The sequence below is a fragment of the Ornithorhynchus anatinus genome, chromosome 7, assembly GCF_004115215.2.
Source record: "Ornithorhynchus anatinus isolate Pmale09 chromosome 7, mOrnAna1.pri.v4, whole genome shotgun sequence".
Taxonomy (NCBI): domain Eukaryota; kingdom Metazoa; phylum Chordata; class Mammalia; order Monotremata; family Ornithorhynchidae; genus Ornithorhynchus; species Ornithorhynchus anatinus.
The window spans coordinates 66,833,411-66,853,104 of NC_041734.1; the positions used below are offsets into that span (position 1 = coordinate 66,833,411).

Sequence of the window (19,694 nt, forward strand, 5' to 3'; positions counted from 1 at the left end):
TGAACCCTTGCCCACTTTCTTCTTCCCTCCTTACCTGACATCAACTTTCCGCTCTCCAATGGTATCTTCTCCATCTCCATTCCATCTCCCTCTCTGCAGTCTTACCTACACTCCTACCTCCAAGATATCTCTACTTGGATGAGCTCCCAACCTCTCTAAATTAACATGTCCAGAGAGAACTTATCTTCCCACCAAAACCCTGTCCTTTCTCGTGACTATAGATGACATCATCATCCTTCCTGTCTCATGAGCCTGTAATCTTGGCATCATCCTTAACTCCTCTTACTCAACCCACTTTCACCATTAAATCCTCAGTTCAACCTTCACGCAGTAAGTGCTCAACAAATACAGGGGACTGACTTCACTCCTCTCTCACTCAACCCACGTATTCACTGCAAGGAAACAGGAGAAGACACAGACGCTTTCTGAAAAGGCAGCCAGTTCTCAACCTTTAATAGGTGCAGGACTAGTAGAGGCGCTGGGGCTTGCCCATAGTGCTCTTGATGTACAGCGCCCTCACATTCTGCCAGTTCTTTTTCAGCAGTGACACCAAGAAGTTGACTGCTAGGTGAATGTTATACACCAGCTCATCCTCTGTCATCTTGATGTGACCAACAGCCACGGCCAGACAGAGCACCTACAGGGGGAAGAAAAGAGTTGGTGATGAAGAGGGAGAAACTGAGCCAGGCTTCCCCAACCTAGCCACTGTATCAGTTTCAGACCCCGCCAGGTTCACCCCCCACCCAGCCCAAGCTTTGAGGGTAGGAACATAGGTCAGCCAGGTATCGCATTCAGATAGTCAGGTGATGGTAGGCAGCCCACCCATGAGATCCTCACCCCCTATTACCTTCTTCATCTGGAACTTGATGGTGGACTTGACCTCGTCGACCTTTGCCACCATGTTCTCATTGTGGGTAAGCAGGGAAGGGAACTTGCCCGCTTTGTTCAGACCGGGACCCAGAATGCGGGGAATCTGCTTGATCAGCGACTCGGAGGCCAAGAAGGCGTCATACTTCTTAGCTAGAGGGCAGAGGACGGGGGCAGCGGTCAGCGGTCAGCCTGGGCTGGAATGATCATCTAACAGCTCAAGAGTTCATCCATAGAGGGAGACCACCCCTCTCAGGGTCCTACACTCACGACTGATTCCTCCCAGGGCATCCTAGCCTTAGCCCTGGAATCCAACCAGGTGGTTGGTGAGTGGGATGTGACCCGCTTGTCAGTTTTTTCAGCACGCTCGACATCCTGACTACCCAAAACTACCAAGAGAACCGTTCAGGTCTCTTCAGAGCCTTCTGTTGCAGATGCCTAAAGGGTTGAACCAGTAATACCCTCTCCCTGGACAACTTCCAGCCAGTGTCCCAAGTACCCACCCAACTTCTTCACAAGCTTCTTATTCTTGTTGAGCTTCTTGAGGGCCTCGATGTCCATGTGGGGTACCTCCACAGCCTTTGCCTCATCGCAGTGCTGTTGGTCACCCAGAACACACACAGAAAACTTGGGCCGGGGCGTGGACTTCAGCCTGGAGAATAGGGAGAGGAGCCGGATCACTTCGAAGCCCACCTGAGGGGAAGGGATGAGGAAGGGGAGGACGGCAGGGAGTCTGGGACCATGGCCGGGAGCCTTACCCAGAGCATCCGGATTCACCAACAGCTAGTCTGGCTTCTCAGACTAGCCGGCGGGCTTGGCCGAAGCCTCACCGCACCTCCCCTCATGTTTTAAGACCCAGGGTGGGGGTCCGTCCAGCCAACCCTGCAGAGCCAGGGGGTCTGAACTACCCGGGCCCCTCAGCACTGCCTGCCCGACTGCCAGCCCCTCCTGGGACCAGGGAACGAGCCCGGCAGGCGGGGGTGCAGGCGGAGGGCGGGTGGGAGCGGAACTGTGCCAACCTGACGGTGCCGGAGAAACGCTTGTCTTTCTGGGGGTCATAGTTCTTCAGGCTGATCTGCAACTCTATGGTCTCCAGGAACCTGAGGAAGACACACGTTTAGTACAGCTCACTGTTCAGTCCACCCGAGGTGCCAGGACACTTCAGAGGATCAGAGCGGGTTGACCACCACCCTTATGAAGAAGGTTATTCCAATTCTAACTTTCTTACTTTTCCCCCTGCAGAAGTTTAACATGCCCTTCTCAACGTCTACAGGACTACAAACATGCAAGTCTACAGAAAGCCCAGGCTATCATCATTAGCAGTAATCATTTATTGAATGCTTACTGCATGCATTACAACGTACTACAAAACTGGAGGTATAGACATATCCCCTGCCTACTTGCAGCCTAGAGACTATAGTACCATAACGCTTAGTACAGCGCTTAGCGTAAAAAGCGCAGGCTTGGGAGTCAGAGGTCGTGGGTTCTAATCCCAGCTCCACCATTTGTCAGCTGTATGACTTTGGGCAAGTCGCTTAACTTCTCTGTGCCTCAGTTACCTTATCTGTAAAATAGGGATTAAGACTGTGAGCCCCATGTGGGACAACCTGACTACCTTGTATCTATCCCAGCATTTAGAACAGTGCTTGGCACAGAGTAAGTGCTTAACAAATCCCACCATCATTTAATAAATGACTGAATGAATAGTACCAAGCCCTTCATTGGCAAAATGGGGGTACAAATGACAGCCTTTCCCTCCCTCGCAGAAATGAGAATACGATGTGGGGCAGCCTTGGCAGTTCAAAGCACTACAGGCTTTCTTCCCCAGGACCTCCCAGGTCCTCTCCCCTCCATTCCCACCCTTCCTTATCCCACATCCCGGGAGGCAGGTCTCACTTTCGGCGTTTTCGCTGGGGTCCGTGCAGAACTTCCCGCACGGCCTCGTACAGGGTATCGCGCGACACTTTGCTGCTGCAGAAAGAAAAGACTCATCGTGAATGGGGCGGCAGCTACAACGTTAACACGGCCACGGGTCCGGGGGCATCAGGATGGAGCCCAAGAAAGCGTGGTTCAAGTCATTCATTCAATTGTAGTTATTGAGCACTTACTGTGTGCAGCACTGTACTAAGCGCTTGGGAAGTACAATTAGGCAAAAAAGAGAGACAATTCCTGCCCACAACGGGCTCACAGTCCAGAAGGGGGGTGAAGACAGACATGACAAGTAAACAGATATCAGTAGCATGATTATAAACTTAATTAGTTTCCAAGCGTAGTACAGTGCTGTTCACACAGTAACCGCTCAGTAAATACTATTGAATGAATTATAGACATACACACATCAGCAAAAATGAATAGCATTATAAATGTGTACATAGACAAGTGCTGTGGGGCAAGAAGAGCAAAGGAAGGGAGATGGGGAACAGAGGAAAAGGGGGGCTTAGACTGGGAAGGCCTCCTGGAGGAGGTGAGCTTTCAGTAGGGCTTTTCATTCATTCAATCGAATCGATTGAGCGCTTACTATGTGCAGAGCACTGGACTAAGCACTTGGAATGTGCAATTCGGCAACAGATGGAGACCATCCACGCCCAACAACGGGCTCACAGTCTAAAAGGGGTTAGTGAGAGACATCAAAACAAATAGACAAGCAGCGTGACTCAGAGGAAAGAGCCAGGGTTTGGGAGTCAGAGGTCATGGGTTCGAATCCCACCTCCGCCACTTGCCCGCTGTGTGACTTTGGGCAAGTCACTTCTCTGTGCCTCAAGTCCCTCATCTGTAAAATGGGGATTAACTGTGAGCCTCACGTGGGACAACCTGATGACCCTGTATCTACCCCAGCGCTTAGAACAGTGCTTTGCACATAGTAAGCGCTAACAAATACCATAATTATTATTAGACAGGCATCAATGCCATCAAGATAAACAGAATCAGTTATGGACACATCATTAATAAAACGGAGTAAATAATATATGCAAATATGCATAAATGGTGTGGGAAGGGGATAGAGCAGAGGGAGTAATAATGTTGGTATTTGTTAAGCGCTATGTGCAAAGCACTGTTCTAAGCGCTGGGGTAGGGGGATTAGGGCCATAATGATAGTATTTGTTAAGCGCTTACTATGTGCAGAGCACTGTTCTAAGCGCTGAGGTAGGGGGATGAGGGGCAGAGGGGTTTAATGACATTATTTGTTAAGGGCTTAGGCTGAACCCTTTGTTGGGCAGGGATTGTCTGTTGTCGAATTATACATTCCAAGCGCTCAGTACAGTGCTCTGCACATAGTAAGCGCTCAGTAAATACGATTGAAGGAGAGGGCTCAGTCTGGGCAGGCCTCCTGGAGGAGGTGTCAAAAGGCTTTGCAGAGGAGGGGAGTGTGCTGGTTTGGCGAGGTTGGGGGAGGGCAGGGCATTCCATCGCCCTCCATCGAGGCCTTCCAGGGTGCCCAAAGGCGTCAATAACCCCGCGGGGAAAGCCATCGGGGCCTGGGGGTTCTATATCGGTCACTCCGCCCGCCCAAACCGATGGCGGCGGGGACCGATGGAGGCGGATTCCGGAGGAGGCGCCGACACTCACCTCATGGCGCTGCAGAAGCCGGGCACGGGGAGGGAAAGAGAAAGGGCGCTTGCGCATGCGCTAAAAATAGGGGTCTAGTCTCGCGAGAACGATCGAGGGGGGAAGACGATGACTCAGCGGACGCGACGCCTTGGCCGCCATCTTGGGGGGGGCAAGCGCGTGGCGTTGCGTGATGACAAACGGGGAGGGGGCAGGGCAGCCACCAGGCCGACTTCCGGTGCGGCCCACCCAACCCCCTTTCCATTAAGCATTTGGGTAGATAGAAAATAATAATGATGATGGCATTTATTAATAGCTTACTATGTGCCAAGCACTGTTCTAAGCGTTGGGGGGGAATCCTAGGGCAGCAGGTTGTCCCACGTGGGGCTCACAGGCTTCATCCCCATTTTCCAGCTGAGGTCACTGAGGCCCAGAGAAGCAAAGTGGCTTGCCCCAAGTCACACAGCTGACAAGCGGCAGAAAGGGGATTAGAATAATAATAATGATGTTGGTATTTAGGCGCTTACTATGTGCAGAGCACTGTTCTAAGCGCTGGGGGAGATACAGGGGAAGCAGGTTGTCCCACGTGAGGCTCACAGTTCGCATGACCTCTGACTCCCAAGCCCAGGCTCTTTCCACTTCCCTAAGCAGGGCCTACTTTAAGTTGACCACTTAAATTGGAGGGAGAACGGGAGTTCAATCCCCATTTTGCAGATAATAATAATGATGGTGGTTGTTAAGCGCTTACTATGTGCAGAGCACTGTTCTAAGCGCTGGGGGAGATACCAGGTCATCAGGTTGTCCCACGTGGGGCTCACAGTCTTCATCCCCAGATGAGGTAACTGAGGCCCAGAGAAGTGGCTTGCCCAAGGTCACACAGCAAAGTGGCAGGGGCGGGATTAGAACCCAGGGCCTCTGACTCCCAGGTCCATGCTGTTTCCACTGGGCCACATTGCCTGAGGGGAGGAGGAAAGACAGATGGAGGGGGCAAAATGACAACCTCTAGCTGCACTGAGTGCGAGGCTCTACCTCCTCCACTGCTACCTGCCCTCTGGGGCTGCAGAAAGTCTGGCCTAAAGGATGGAGGTGGGTTAATAATAATGTTGGTATTTGTTAAGCGCTTACTATGTGCAGAGCACTGTTCTAAGCGCTGGGGGAGATACAGGGTAATCAGGTCGTCCCACGTGAGGCTCACAGTTAATCCCCATTTTACAGATGAGGTAACTGAGGCACAAAGAAGTGAAGTGACTTGCCCATAGTCACACAGCTGACAAGTGGCAGAGCTGGGAGTCAAACTCAGGACCTTTGACTCCGAAGCCCAGGGTCTTTCCACTGAGCCACGCTGCTTCTCTAATCCAGGGTTCCCTAATCCTGGGTTCTAATCCAGTCTCCATAACTTGCCTGCTGTGTACCCCTAGGCAAGTCACCTTACTTCTCTGTGCCTCAGTTACCTCAATGTAAAGAAGGGGTTATTACAGCACTTGTTAAGCACTTACTATGTGCCAAGCAAGCCGATCGGGTTGGACACAGTCCCTGTCCCACATGGGGCTCACAGTCTTAAGGTGCATTTTACAGACGAGGTAACGGACACAGAGAAGCAAAATGACTTGCCCAAGGTCACACAGCAGACAAATGGCAGAGCAGGATTAGAACCCAGGTCTTTCTGACTCCCAGGCCCGTGCTCTATCCACTAAACCATGCTGAGCCATATGTAGGGCAGGGACTGTGTCCAACCTGATTATTCTGTATCTACCCAGCATGGTAAATGAGAAGCAGCGTGGCTCAGCGGAGGTAACACAGGCTTGGGGGTCGGAGGTGGTGGGTTCTAATCCCAGCTCCGTCACTTGTTATCTGGATGACTTAGGGCAAGTCACTTAACTTCCTGTGCCTCAGCTACCTCGTTTGTAAAATGGGGATTAAGACTGTGAGCCCCACGTGGGACAACCTGATTACCTTGTATCTACCTCAGTGCTTAGAACAGTGCTTGGCACACAGTGCTTAAAAAATATCATCGTTATCATTAAATACCATAACAAAAAAGCACAGTCCCCAGCATGAGCCCAACCTTGGTAGGGGCTGAAAAATCAGTAGGGCTTCATTATTTGAAGCATTTCCCTAGACGCACGTTAAACTCTATGTTTGAAGTTTCAATTTTAAAGCTAGTGCCTGTGCAACTGTTACAGAAGTCAACAAGGAGTCAACTTTATAGTAAATGTTATTTTTAATCGGTAACAGAGATAGGTCAACTCTAGAGCTGTGGTGTCCAATCCATCGATTCCTCAATTTTAGTTTCTTCCACATGAGCAGCATCTTTTAAAGCTGAGCAAACTCAAAACACATCACTCTTGAGGCTGAACCACACCACTAGTATGGGTTTCCTTTGACACTAATGCCTTCCTTCTCCAAATAAAACCAAAAACCCCCAAAGAGATGAGCAGCAGACAGCAAACAATGTAAGACGAGGCTTGCCCAAATACGGTACAGCAGAAGCCAATCTTGAGCTGTGGACACTAGGTTTTATATTCAGATTTTTTTTTTATTCCCGCCCCAATTGATAACTAACGAACCTGTCCAAGTGTTATCCCTTGGTTCTGCAGCACACATTTTTTCCAGTGTGTTGACCGTCCGTGACCCTCACCCTTTAATCTATTTGCTCCTGGAGGCTTGTCACTAGTTCCTCCTCCCGACATTTTAGGACCTCTCCTATCTCTTCCTAGACAGCTCACCCTGTCTTGTTTCCCTTTGTCCTTCTCGGGACTTGTTCGACATTTTCCTCTTCTCCAGTCCCACAGATCACTCTCTACTCTTTGGCTTTTTCTTTTATTTCCCCAGATCTGAGGGAACCACCAATCATGAGCAAGGGGCTGGTTGATAGCACCATTTGCCTGGCAGGATTAGGACCCAGCTGTAATTCAGCCCTGCCCTTGCTCTCCTTCTTCCTTCTGCCCACACTGCTTCCTCCTGCTTGGTGTTCTCAGGTCACTGACGTAGCGTCCTGGGGAAAGGCAAGCGGCGGGAGAGGAGGAGATGGAGAGCAGCGGGGGCCTGGCAAACCGGCTCACCGAAATTTTCAGGACTCTCAACTCTGGGGCATACGATGCCCATGCCAAATAATTGTCAGATGTCCCAGCCCCATTAGCTTGAGCCGTACTCTGCCCACGCCGGGGGCCTTGCTTGCCACTCCTGAGAAGAAATCTCACCGGAGCCAGCGCTGACAGCTCGGAGGGAAACGGAGGTAGGAGTGTCCATGCTCAGCTTTGACTTTTCATCCACAAAGAGCTGGGGCTGTCAATCCACGGAGCCACGAGAGACGGTCCTCGTGTGTGTGTCCGTGCCCTGGCCCTGGGGTCTGAGCCAGGCTTAAGGTGGGTGCAGAACTCTGGTGGCAAGTGGGCAGTGCTGCAGATCCCACAGGCACCAGTTCTGGCTTCCTGGTCTTCCCTGCCAACTTCATTATGAGTTTAATGAGTGGCCTTGCCAATCCTGCTGGGGGCTCCCCGAATCCTGCCGGGAGTTGAGCTGCTCTGACCAAAGGGCCAAGGACAACTGGATCCGACAGGTTCCCTCCTGGTCAAATGGTTCCTAAGGTGGGCAGATTAGGGGCTCCCTTCAGGGGGCAGGGAGAGGAGCCTCGCTGGAAGTCAGTGGGCACCCTAAGACCGTGAGCAGGGTCTTCCTTAGAAAGGTGGTATTAAGCTGTAGTCCGGCAGCGAGGGAGAGTTTCTGTGTTTCTGTGATCTGGAGGGGAGACACGAAGTGTGGGGGGAGAACTCATTCATTCAATCAAATTTATCGAGCGCTTATAACGTGCGGAGCACCGAGTACTTGGAAGAGAGCAATAGAATAATAGACACAATCCCTGCCCACAGCAAGTTTACAGTCTAGGGGGGAGACAGGCATTAATAGATTGAGGGATAGCAATGAAGGCGGGGTGAGGGGGAAGCCATACGGAGGGGATTAGTCGCAGGAGAAGGGAGGGGGTAGTCAGGTGGGGGTAAAGGAGATGAGGTCAGGCTCAGCGGTCCCCAGTGCCACGCTCTCCCCGACACCCTCCGCTCCCGGGTTCCCCATGCCCTGACCCAGTCAGCCCCAGTCCACTCACGTGACTCCGATACTGGGACAGGATGGTCAGCATTAGCCGGGAGAAGGCCATGGAGGAGGCAAAGACGGGAGCCTGGCAGCAAAGCTGCCCCAACAGTTGGTCCAAGGTCTCGGGGGGGAGCACCAGCTGAAGGACGACGACAGAGACCACGGGCCTTGGCATCAGGATCCTCAGGCGTTTCCTAGGAGACCTCGCTCCACCCACCACCCGCTTGGCTGGGGCAGAAGGACCTCAGAGTGCCTGCCAGCCATTAACAGTGCTCTGCACATAGTAAGCGCTCAATAAATACTATTGAATGGACTCTTGAATGCTCACAGCAGCGGGGAAGAGAACGGTATCCGCCTCAAGACCCAAGGGAAAGTTGGGCAGAATGCCCGGGAGACAGGCAGCGAGGACCCCACTCCCACCAACCACACCCCTCACCTGCTGCCCTAGCAGGCTCTGCAGTAGTGGAAAAGTAGCTTCGGTCCAGGGGAGGTCCAGGGTGAGGCTGAGAGGGAAGGGAGAGGCTCTAGTTCAGGACGGGGATGGTACAGCCCGGGGCAGGAGTGGAGGTAGAGACAAAGGGTCTGCCACGGAGGCGCCTCCCAATCCCAGCAAGCCAAAACTGGGACCCACAGGATCCGGCCAGAGCCATGGGGACTGAAGGATGTGTGGGGTGAAGGAGTGGTGCGAAGAGGACAAAGGGAAGAGAAATTGGTGGGACACACACACACACACCTCAACATCAGGATCAGCTGCTCCGGCTCTAGGGTCTTCTCCATCAGCTGGCACAGTAGCCCTGTCTGCAGGGGGCCTAGGCAAAGAGGTGTGCGTGGGGGGTGAGACTCTGGGCCCGAGCCAACTTCTGAGCGGGGCAAGGGGGGTGGTCGCCTTGTCCTCTCGGGCACCGTTGGGGAGAGCTCCCTCCACCCTCTTTGCCACAGAGAGAAGGACCTGGAACAGTGTGGGCTGAGGTCTCGAGCAGATGCGGTGAGGCGGGGCAGTGGAGCTGGTGTTGAAGGATGGGCCTCCTTGGGCCCGAGTGGGGACGGGGGCAGGGAACAGAGGCAGTTTAGGGACACTGGGGGATGGGACTGCGGGAGGGAGGGAGGGAGGAAAGGAGGAAGCTACCTGTGGCAGGGGACAGCAGCAAGGGGCGAAAAAGGCCCAGGCCGATGGCGTGTGGGTACTTAGTAAAGAAGGCGGAGAGGGCAGCCGTGAGAACTCGTGAGGCCGGGGCCGTCAGAGACAGGATCTGCAGAGGTCGAGTGGAGGAGAGTCAGGGAGTGAATAAGAGGTGTCAGGGACGCACCCTCCTTTTCCTCTCCCTCCACCGGTAATGGGGACAGCAGCAGAGTAAGGCACATCACCCCTGAACCCCCCGACTCTCCCGACTCAGCCCCTCCATCCCCCTGCCCACCCAGCCCGCTCGGCCAAGCCACCCATATTTTGCTGGCTCCGGTCCAACCGCCCTTTCTCCCCCACCCCCATGCCACCCTGGGAGCACACACCTTGTCCAGGAAGAGGTGCTGGGCCAGCACAGTGGCACTGCCGCTACTCAGGTCGGGTGCCAGGCCCAGGAGCCAGCTGCTGAGCTGGAAGATGCCAGTGTCTGGGAGCTGGCACAACCGCAGCTGCTCACACACAGCCTCCAACTGCAGAGGTCGGGGGGGACAGGGAGATGAGAATCGAGAGGTGGTGAGGTGGCCTGTACAACCCACAGAGAAGCAGCGTGGCTCAGTGGAAAGAGCCCGGGGTTGGAAGTCAGAGGTTATGGGTTCAAATCCCGGCTCTGCCACTTAGCTGTGTGACCGTGGGCAAGTCACTTCACTTCTCTGTGCCTCAGTGACCTCATCTGTAAAATGGGGATGAAGACCGTGAGCCTCACATGGGACAACCTGATGACCCTGTATCTACCCCAGTGCTAAGAACAGTGCTCTGCACCTAGTAAGCGCTTAACAAATACCAACATTAATTAACCCACAGGCGCCTCTTCTCCCAGCTCTGATGCTGCTGTTACAGAAAAGGGGGATGGGGTGGGCACGCCGGGGGCGGGCGGGGGGGAGGGGAAGGACGCAGTTCCAAACACAGTGTGCAGCATCCAGGAGACGCACAACTTGCGCTGCTCTTAAAGATGACGAAAAGACAAGCCCAGAGCTAGCGTCCTGGTCAGCTCTTTGGGTCCGCTCTCACCTGGCGGGGGGAGCACCGGCTGAGGAGCTGCAGGTCGGTGGGGCCGCTCCCCGGTGGTCCCTGTTGGGGGAAGAGAAGACGCCGGGGCTGCTACCTGGAGACCCCACCCCTGCCCAGTTCTCTCTCAGTCCCTCCCCCTTCCCCCCCAAGGGTCTGGTTCTTCTCGGTAACTAGAGCCCCAAGGATCCACAGTCGTCCATGGGGAGCCACCTCTGGGGTCGGGGGACAGGATGGGAATGGACAAGAGCGAGGGGCGGAGAGAGGGCGTGAGCAAATTACTTACCTCCCATTCTACCTCCAACAGTTGGGCTACCAGGGCCTGAGAAGAGATGAGATGGGGAGGAGAGGTGGGTGGGAGTGGCGGGGAGGGGGCAGAGCTCGGGCCAGAGAGAGGGTGAAGGTTATAATATTTAAGTGCTTTTTCTGCCCTGAGCACTATGCGCTAAGCGCTGTGGTGGATACAAGATTAGAAGGTCAGACGGTCCCTGTCCCACCTGAGGCTTGCACGTCTAAGTAGGAGGGAGAATATGTTACAGAGGAGGAAAAGGAGGCAACTGAGAAGTTAAATGACTCAGGGTCACACAGCAGGCAAGGGGACGGAGTCGGGATTAGAACACAGGTCCTCTGACTCCCAGGTCTGTGCTCTTTCCACTAGGCCACGCTGGGTCAGGTGACATCTCACCCATGTGTCCCTGAGCCCCTGACTCGGCTTAGGCGGCCTCCGATCCTTGGGCAGTAAGGGGGTCCCCTCTAGTTCCGGGTTTCCGCCTTTGCCCGGTTCAGCTCCAGCAGGGGCAGCAGGGCCAAACGAACTCGGCTATGGGGCCAGTCCCCGGGGGCAACCCTGCAAGTCCCTCAGAAGCAAGTTTCCAAGCACTTCTGGAACCCAGGTACCTCCTAAGGTGGCCTGGTTTGGCTTTACGCCATCCCGATCCATTCCCAGGATTTGGGCATCGTAGCCTTCTTTGAGTCAGGCACGGAGGTGAGACACAGATCAGGCTAAATATTGACCCGAACCAAACCCTGCCGTCCTCTTTAATGACCCCCACCTGCCATCGGTACGAAGAATCCCGAGCAAATTACAGGAATTCCTCTAGCCAACATCACTAAAGGGGCAAGTCAAGATCTCGTTGTGGGAAGGGTCTACCGACTCTGCTCTATTGTTTGATTGTGCTCTCCCGGGACTCAGTACAGTGCTCTGCGCACGGTAAGCGCTCAATCAATTCGAATGATGCAACGGACATTGCTTTCCTACGGAAAAATGAACGTAGAGATACACAGTGATGACCGGCATGCAGCCCGACCAAAACGGATGCGGGTTTTCTCACCTGAACCGGCCCGACCCAAAGATTAACGTGAGGCTTTTGTTACGGCCTCTGATCCTGAGCTATTGCGCTCATCCCCTACGTCCAGGGCCATTCGCGGTGGTTAGGGTGGATCTGGGGGGATGGTGACAGGGACCCGGTGGCTGGAGTGAGGGGACGGGCACCTAGCTCAGGCCAGCTCACCGTGCTGCCCCTCCCCAGGAGCCCCCTGACTAGCAGACCGGCAGTACCTTGATGTCCTGGGGCAAATCCGGAGTCTCGCCCTGCCTGAAGCAGGCCTCTTCATCCACTGTTCCCAGGCTGATGGAGTCCTTGCTCTCTCCAGTCCCTGAGGGGCATTCCTCCTCCCCAGCCTCAGCTGATGCCCCTTCCCCCGGACTCCCACCCTCCTCCTTACTCTCCTCCTCCTCCTCCAGGACCCGAGGCCTCTTGGGGGGTGGTTCTCCATCCCGGCTGTCCTCTTCCCTCTCCAACCCCTTCCTGCCCCTTCCGTATGACTGAGATCCCGGGTCTTCCGCCGCCTCACCGGGGACCTCGGCGTCGTTGGGCCCGAGCCCCCGGCCCGGTCCCCGGAGCCTCCGGCACAGATCCCTCAGCTGCTCCCTGCACTCGGCAGACAGCAGGGAGCCCCCCTCCTCTGCCTCACCCAGCTCCCTCCCCAGCAGCTCCTCCAGGGCCCTCAGCCAGGGTCCAGAGGCAGAGGGATGGCGGGCCAGCTGCAGCAGGGACCGGACCGCCGGCGTGGGCAGCGCCGGGCGGGTGGCCAGCAGCAGGGCCAGGAGGTTTCCCTGGCACAGGGGTGGCAACTGCAGCAGCAGCGGATTCCTGCAAGGAAGGGAGAGGGGAGTCAGCAGCAAAATCACCTACACCCCGAGGAGAAGAATACTGGCCGTTGGACCCAGCTGAGAGGAAAGGTGGAAGGAGGTGCGGGCAAATGCCATAATTATTATTATTATTATTATTATTGAGCCTGGCCCCTCCTTGCTGCAAGTCCCATAGGAGAGAAGGTGGGGGGGAAGGGGCGGAAGAGAAAGGGGGGAAGGAAGGTAGGGGAAGAGGAAAGGGGAAGAGAAGGGGGGGAAGATAAAGGGGGAGGTAAAGTGGGAAAAGAAAAGGGGGGAAAGAAAAGGGAGGAGGTAAAAGCGGGGAGAAAGGGAGGGAGAGAAAGGGGGGAAGAAAAAGTGAGGGAAGAAAAGAGGACAAGAGCGCTTACTGTGTGCCAGGCACTGTACTAAGCACTGAGGTGGATATGAGCAAATCGGGCTGGACAGAGTCCCTGTCCCACATCCCCATTTTACAGATGAGGGAACTGAGGCCCAGAAAACAGCACCGTGGCTTAGCGGAAAGAGCTTGGGGTTGGGAGTCGGAAGGTCGTGGGTTCTACTCCCGGCTCTGTCACTCGTGTGCTGTGGGACCTTGGGCAAGTCGTTTCAGTTCTCTGGGCCTCAGTTCCCTCATCTGTAACATGGGGATGACGACCGTGAGCCCCATGTGGGACAACCCGATGATCTTTTATGTACCCTGGTGCTTACAACAGTGCTTGGCACATAGTACGTGCTTAAGAAACACCATTATTATTATTATCATTAAGTGACTTTCTCAAGGCCACAGAGCAGGACATGGCATTAGAACTCAGGACCTTCTGACTCCCAGGCCTGTGCTCTATCCACTGGTCCACAAGGCTTCTCAGCATGGGGGAAGAATAATAATAATGGCATTTGTTAAGTACTTACTATGTGCAAAGCACCGTTCTAAGTGCTGGGGATGGGGAGAGATCCAAGGTGATCAGGTTGTCCCATGTGGGGCTCACAGCCTCTATCCCCATTTTCCAGATGAGGTGACTGAGGCCCAGAGCAGTGAAGTGACTTGTCCAAAGTCACCCAGCTAAGTGGCACAGCCGGGATTGGAATCCATGACCTCTGACTCCCAGGCCTGGGCTCTGTCCACTGAGCCACGAGAAAAGGGGAGAGGGAGGAGAAGAGGGAGGAGGAAGAGGGAGGAAGGGGGGAAGAGGAGGAGGAGGGGAAGGAGGAAGAGTGAGAAGGAAGATGAGGAGAGGGAGGAGGAAGAGGGAGGAGAAAGAGGGAGGAGGAAGAGGAGGAGGGGGAGAGGGAGGAGGAGGAAAAGGAGGAGGGGAGAGGGAGGAGGAGGAAAAGGAGGAGGGGAGAGGAGGGGAGAGGAGGGGAGAGGAAGGGGGGGAAGAGGGGAGAGGAAGGGGGGGAAGAGGGAGAAGAAGGGGGGAAGAGGGAGGAGGAGGAAAAGGAGGAGGGGGAGGGGAGGAGGAAAAGGAGGAGGGGGAGGGGGAGGAGGAAAAGGAGGAGGGGGAGGGGGAGGAGGAAAAGGGAGGAGGGGGAGGGGGAGGAGGAAAAGGAGGAGGGGGAGGGGGAGGAGGAAGAGGAGGGGGAAGAGGAAGAAGAGGAGAGGAGGGAGAAGGGAGAGGGAGGAGGAAGAGGAAGGGGGAAGAGGAGGAGGGGAGGAGGGAGGGGAAGGGGAGGAGAAAGAGGAGGGGGGAGGAGGAAGAGGAGGGGGAAAAGAAGGGGAGAAGGAAGGAGAAGGAGGAGGAGGGAGAAGGAGGAGGAGGGGGGGCAGCAGGTGGGGGGGGGGGGTTGGGTTGGGTTGGGGCGATGAGAAGCGGTGACTGACTGGGTGAGGGATGGCTGCGGCGGGTCCGGCGCGGCAGGGTGCGGGCGGCCCAGCGCCTCCAGCAGGGGGCGCAGCCCCCAACGCCGCACGGCGCCCAGCGCCCGCCCCGGCCCCGACCCCGGCCCCGACCCCAGCACCTCCCGCGCCCAACCGACGCGCCCCAGGACCCCCGACCGCCCCCCCTCCCGCTCCCGCTCCCGCTCCCGCTCCCGCTCCGCCATCCGCGCGCAAACACCGCCCCTAACACGGCTCCGGGGGGACGCGCCGGAGGGGGCGGGGCCAAGGAGGGTTGGGGCCGCAGGGGTGACGTCATGGGGACCGCGAAGGGGCGGGGCTTAGGGGTGACGTCCGGGGCCTCGCGTCGTGGGCGGGGCCAGGGCGGGGCGGAGCTCGCGCCGGGGGGGTGCGTGAAGGGGGCGGGGCCAGGAGGGTGAGGTCATCAGGGGGCGGGGCCAGGAGGGGGCGGGGCTGGGTTGGGGCTGAGGGGAGGGGCCCTGGGTATTCATTCATTCATTCACTCACTCACTCAATAGTATTTATTGAGCGCTTACTATGTGCAGAGCGCTGGACTAAGCGCTTGGAACGGACAATTCATTCAATAGTATTTGTTGAGAAGCAGCGTGGCTCAGTGGAAAGAGCCCAGGCTTGGGAGTCAGAGGTCATAGGTTCGAATCCCAGCTCTGCCACTTGTCAGCTGGGTGACTGTGGGCAAGTCACTTCACTTCTCTGGGCCTCAGTTCCCTCATCTGAAAAATGGGGGTGAAGACTGGGCGCCTCACGTGGGACAACTTGATTCCCCTGTGTCTCCCCCAGCGCTTAGAACAGTGTTCTGCACAGAGTAAGCGCTTAACAAATACCAACATTATTATTATTGAGTGCTTACTCTGCAGAACACTGTTCTAAGCGCTTGGAATGGACAATTCATTCATTCAATAGTATTTGCTGAGCGCTTACTCTGTGCAGAACACTGTACTAAGCGCTTGGGATGGACAATTGGGCCACAGAGAGATATAGTCCCTGCCCTTTGAAGGGCTCACAGTCTAATCGGGGGGGGGGGGGGGGGGGGTTTACGTTCGGGCGGGGCAAGGCAGCCACCATTCGTGAAGGGGAGGGGGCGGGGATCTCTGTCCTCCAGAGGGACCCCCAAACGGCCAATGGCCCCCTCCCCTCCCCCCGCTTGTTGCCGACTTGTTCCTTCCAAGCGCTTAGTCCAGTGCTCTGCATATAGTAAGCGCTCAATAAATACGAATGAATGAATGAATGCACGAATGCACGAATGAATGCACGAATGCACGAATGAATGAATGAATGAATGAATGAATGAATGAATGAATGAATGAATGAATGAATGAATGAATTGATGGATGAATGAGAAGACGCGTGGCGGGCGGGCCGCGCCCACGCCTCGAGGGCGGCGGGAAACACGGGGCCCCGCCCCTTTCTCCGCGCGCGACGCCTCAGGGCGCACGCGCGCGGGGAGGGGGCGCGAGCCGCGGGGAGGGCGCGAGCCCCCCCGCCCCCCTTGGGTCGAGCGGTGCCCGCGCGCGCAGGCGCGAGCCCTGGTCGGGCGGTGGCCGGGCGCAGGCGCGAGCCCCACTTGGGTCCCCCGCCCGCGGGTCAGGGGTCATCCTTTCTTTCTTTCTTTCTTTCTTTCTTTCTTTCTTTCTTTCTTTCTTTCTTTCTTTCTTTCTTTCTTTCTTTCTTTCTTTCTTTCTTTCTTTCTTTCTTCCTTTCTTCCTTTCTTCCTTTCTTCCTTTCTTCCTTCCTTCCTTCCTTCCTTTCTTTCCTTTCTTTCCTTTCTTTCCTTTCTTTTCTTTCTTTCCTTCCATCCATCCATCCGTTCATTAATTCATTCATTCGTTCATTCATTCATTCAATAGTATTTATTGAGCGCTTACTATGTGCAGAGCACTGTACTAAGCGCTTGGGATGAACAAGTCGGCAACAGATAGAGACAGTCCCTGCCCTTTGACGGGCTTACAGTCTAATCGGGGGAGACGGACAGACAAGAACAATGGCAATAAATAGAGTCAAGATAAATAGCAATAAATAGAGTCAAGATAAATAGCCTCCCGTCCCTCCCCTGGACACATTACCACCTCCTGACCTTACGTCTACCCCAGCGCTTAAAACAATGCTTGGCACATAGCACTTATAATAATAATAATAATAATGTTGCTATTTGCTAAGCGCTGCAGGAGATACAGGGTCATCAGGTGGTCCCACGTGAGGCTCACAGTCTTCATCCCCATTTTTCAGAGGAGGGACTGGGAAGTGAAGTGACTTGCCCACAGTCCCACAGCTGACAAGTGGCAGAGCAGAGATTCGAACTCGTGACCTCGGACTCCCAAACCTGGGCTCTTTCCACTGAGCCACACTGCTTCTCTCAAAGTTAAGTGACTTGCCCACAGTCACACAGCTTTCAAGTGGCAGAGCCAGGATTCGAACCCGTGGCCTTTGCCTCCCAAGCCCGGGCTCTTTCCACTGAGCCACGCTCCTTCTCTATTCTCCCAAGCGCTTAGTACAGTGGCTCAGTGGAAAGAGCCTGGGCTTTGGAGTCAGGGGTCATACGTTCGAATTCCAGCTCTGCCACTTGTCAGCTGTGTGACTGTGGGCAAGTCACTTCACTTCTCTGTGCCTCAGTGACCTCATCTGTAAAATGGGGATTAAGACTGTGAGCCCCACGTGGGACAACCTGATTCCCCTGTGTCTACCCCAGCGCTTAGAACAGTGCTCTGCACATAGTAAGTGCTTAACAAATACCAACATTATTATTATTATTATTACAGTGCTCTGCCCAAAGTAAGCGCTCAATAAATATGATTGATTGAGTGATGTTCACTCCACCGTCAACCCCACAGCATTTTAAATCATATATTATAAGTTATTTCTTTCTAATAATGTCCGTCTCCCCCTCTAGGCCGTACGCTCATCATGGGCAGGGAACGTGTCTGCCGACTCTACGGTACTCTCCCAGTTGCTTAGTACATTGCCCTGCACATAGTATGAGCTCAATAAATACCATTGATTGATTGATGGATAGAATGCATATGCTCTCTGCTCCCAGGAAATTCACGCCAATGCACCTCCATGGATGAAGAGAAGTAGCATGGCCTATTGGTTAGAGCATGGGCCTGGGAGCCAGAAGGGCCTGGGTTCTAATCCTGACTCCACCACTCATCTGCTATATGACCTTGGGCAAGTCACTTTACTTCTCCATGCCTCGGTTATCTCATTTGTAAAATGGGGATGAAGACAGTGAGCCCCATGTGGGACACGCATGGACTGTGTCCAACCTGCTTAGCTTGTAAGTACGCCACACCTTAGAACAGTGGCACGTGGTGAGCGTTTAGCAAATACCGTAAAAAAAAAAATCACACCATAGAACCTTGAAACAGATTAATTCATTCATTCAATTGTATTTAATAGTAATAATGTTGGTATTTGTTAAGCGCTTACTATGTGCAGAGCACTGTTCTAAGCGCTGGGGGACATACAGGGTAATCAGGTTGTCCCACGTGAAGCTCACAGTCTTCATCCCCATTTTACAGATGAGGTCACTGAGGCCCAGAGAAGTTAAGTGATTTGCCCACAGTCACACAGCTGACAAGTGGCAGAGCCGGGATCCGAACCCATGACCTCTGACTCCCAAGCCCCGGCTCTTTCCACTGAGCTACGCTGCTTCTCGTGTACTGAGTGCTTACTGAGTACTTATTGAGTGCTTTCTGTGTGCAGAGCACTGTACTAAGCACTAGGGAAAGTCCAACAATAAGCAGACATATTCCCTGCCCACAATGAGCTCACAGTCTAGAAAGGGAGATACACATTAAGACAAATAAGTAAATTATAAATATATACATCAGTGCTGTGGGGCTGGGATGGGGGAAGAACCAAGGGAGCAAGTCAGGGCGACGCAGAAGGAAGCGGGAGAAGAAGAAAGAGGGGTCCTAGTCCGGGAAGGCCTCTTGGAGAAGATGGGTCTTCGATAAGGCTTTGAAGTGGGGGAGAGGAATTGTCTATCAGATTTGAGGAGGGAGGGCGTTCCAGGCCAGAAGCAGGACGTGGCCTAAGTGGCGGCGGCGAGACAGGCAAGACGGAGCCACAGTCTAGCCACAGATTAGCACTAGAGGAGCAAAGTGTGTAGGCTGGGTTGTAGAGGACGAGTATCGAGGTGAGGTAAGAGGGGGCAAGATGGTAGAGTGCTTTAAAGCCAATGGTGAGGAGTTTTCGTTTGATGTGGAGGTGGGTGGGTAACCACAGGAGTTTTTTGAGGAGCGGGGTGACGCGTCCTGAACGTTTTTACAAAAAAAATGACCCGGGTAGCAGAATGAAGTATGGACTGGAGTGGGGAGAGACGGGAGGCTGGGAGGAGGTCACCAAGAAGGCTGATTGAGTAATCCAGCCGGGATAGAATGAGAAATTGTTTTACCGTGGCACCAGTTTGGATGGAAAAGGAAAGGGTGGATGTTAGCGATATGGCGAAGGTGAGACTGACGGGATTTAGTGATGGACTGAATAGGTGGGTTGAATGAGAGACCTCAGTCGAGGATAACACCAAAGTTACGGGCTTGTGAGACAGGAAGGAGGGTGGCGATGGGAAAGTCAGGGGGAGGATAGAGTTTGGGTGGGAAGTTAAGGAGTTCAGTTTTGGACATGTTAAGCTTGAGGTCACGGGAGGACATCCAAGTAGAGATGTCCTGAAAACAAGAGGAAATGAGAGGCTGCAGAGGAGGAGAGAGATCAGGGCTGGAGATAGAGATTTGGGTATTCATTCATTCAATAGTATTTAGTGAGCGCTATGTGCAGAGCACTGTACTAAGCAATTGGAATGTATAATTCGGTAACAGATAGAGACAATCCTTGCCCAATGACGGGCTCACTTTCTAATCGGGGGAGACAGATGGACAAAAACAAGACAACATAATCACGATAAATAGAATCGAGACAACGTAATTATGATAAATAGAATCAAGAGACAACATAATCACGATAAATAGAATACATAGAGGTGGTAGTTGAAGCCATAGGAGTGAATG

General features: G+C 54.2%; 2 protein-coding genes across 2 annotated transcripts; both read right to left on the minus strand.

Moving 5' to 3' along the window:
- Positions 1-422: 422 nt before the first annotated feature.
- Positions 423-4,529, minus strand: RPL10A (ribosomal protein L10a). The gene is made up of 6 exons (XM_029069981.2): positions 4,435-4,529; positions 2,764-2,838; positions 1,887-1,967; positions 1,371-1,519; positions 848-1,020; positions 423-637 (listed from the first exon to the last, which is right to left on the minus strand). Exons 1-6 carry the CDS (start codon positions 4,437-4,439, stop codon positions 467-469), a joined length of 654 nt encoding a protein of 217 aa, XP_028925814.1. The 5' UTR covers positions 4,440-4,529; the 3' UTR covers positions 423-466.
- A 2,086-nt stretch (positions 4,530-6,615) lies between these two features.
- FANCE (FA complementation group E) lies at positions 6,616-14,879 on the minus strand. The gene is made up of 10 exons (XM_029069663.1): positions 14,659-14,879; positions 12,246-12,840; positions 10,974-11,009; positions 10,691-10,750; positions 10,009-10,152; positions 9,629-9,752; positions 9,236-9,311; positions 8,939-9,005; positions 8,516-8,641; positions 6,616-8,151 (listed from the first exon to the last, which is right to left on the minus strand). Exons 1-10 carry the CDS (start codon positions 14,877-14,879, stop codon positions 8,023-8,025), a joined length of 1,578 nt encoding a protein of 525 aa, XP_028925496.1. The 3' UTR covers positions 6,616-8,022.
- Positions 14,880-19,694: the final 4,815 nt, after the last annotated feature.

Coding starts and splice junctions, on each gene's coding strand:
- RPL10A (XM_029069981.2), bottom strand. Junction 1,968..2,763: donor CCCCAGCGAAAACGCCGAAA/GTGAGACCTGCC, acceptor TGTCTTCCTCAG/GTTCCTGGAGACCATAGAGT. Junction 1,520..1,886: donor CGTTTCTCCGGCACCGTCAG/GTTGGCACAGTT, acceptor CCTATTCTCCAG/GCTGAAGTCCACGCCCCGGC.
- FANCE (XM_029069663.1), bottom strand. CDS start 14,879: ATGGCGGAGCGGGAGCGGGAGCGGGAGCGGGAGCGGGAGGGGGGGCGG. Junction 12,841..14,658: donor CCGCAGCCATCCCTCACCCA/GTCAGTCACCGC, acceptor CCTTCCTTGCAG/GAATCCGCTGCTGCTGCAGT. Junction 10,153..10,690: donor GCCGGTGCTCCCCCCGCCAG/GTGAGAGCGGAC, acceptor CGACCTCTGCAG/TTGGAGGCTGTGTGTGAGCA.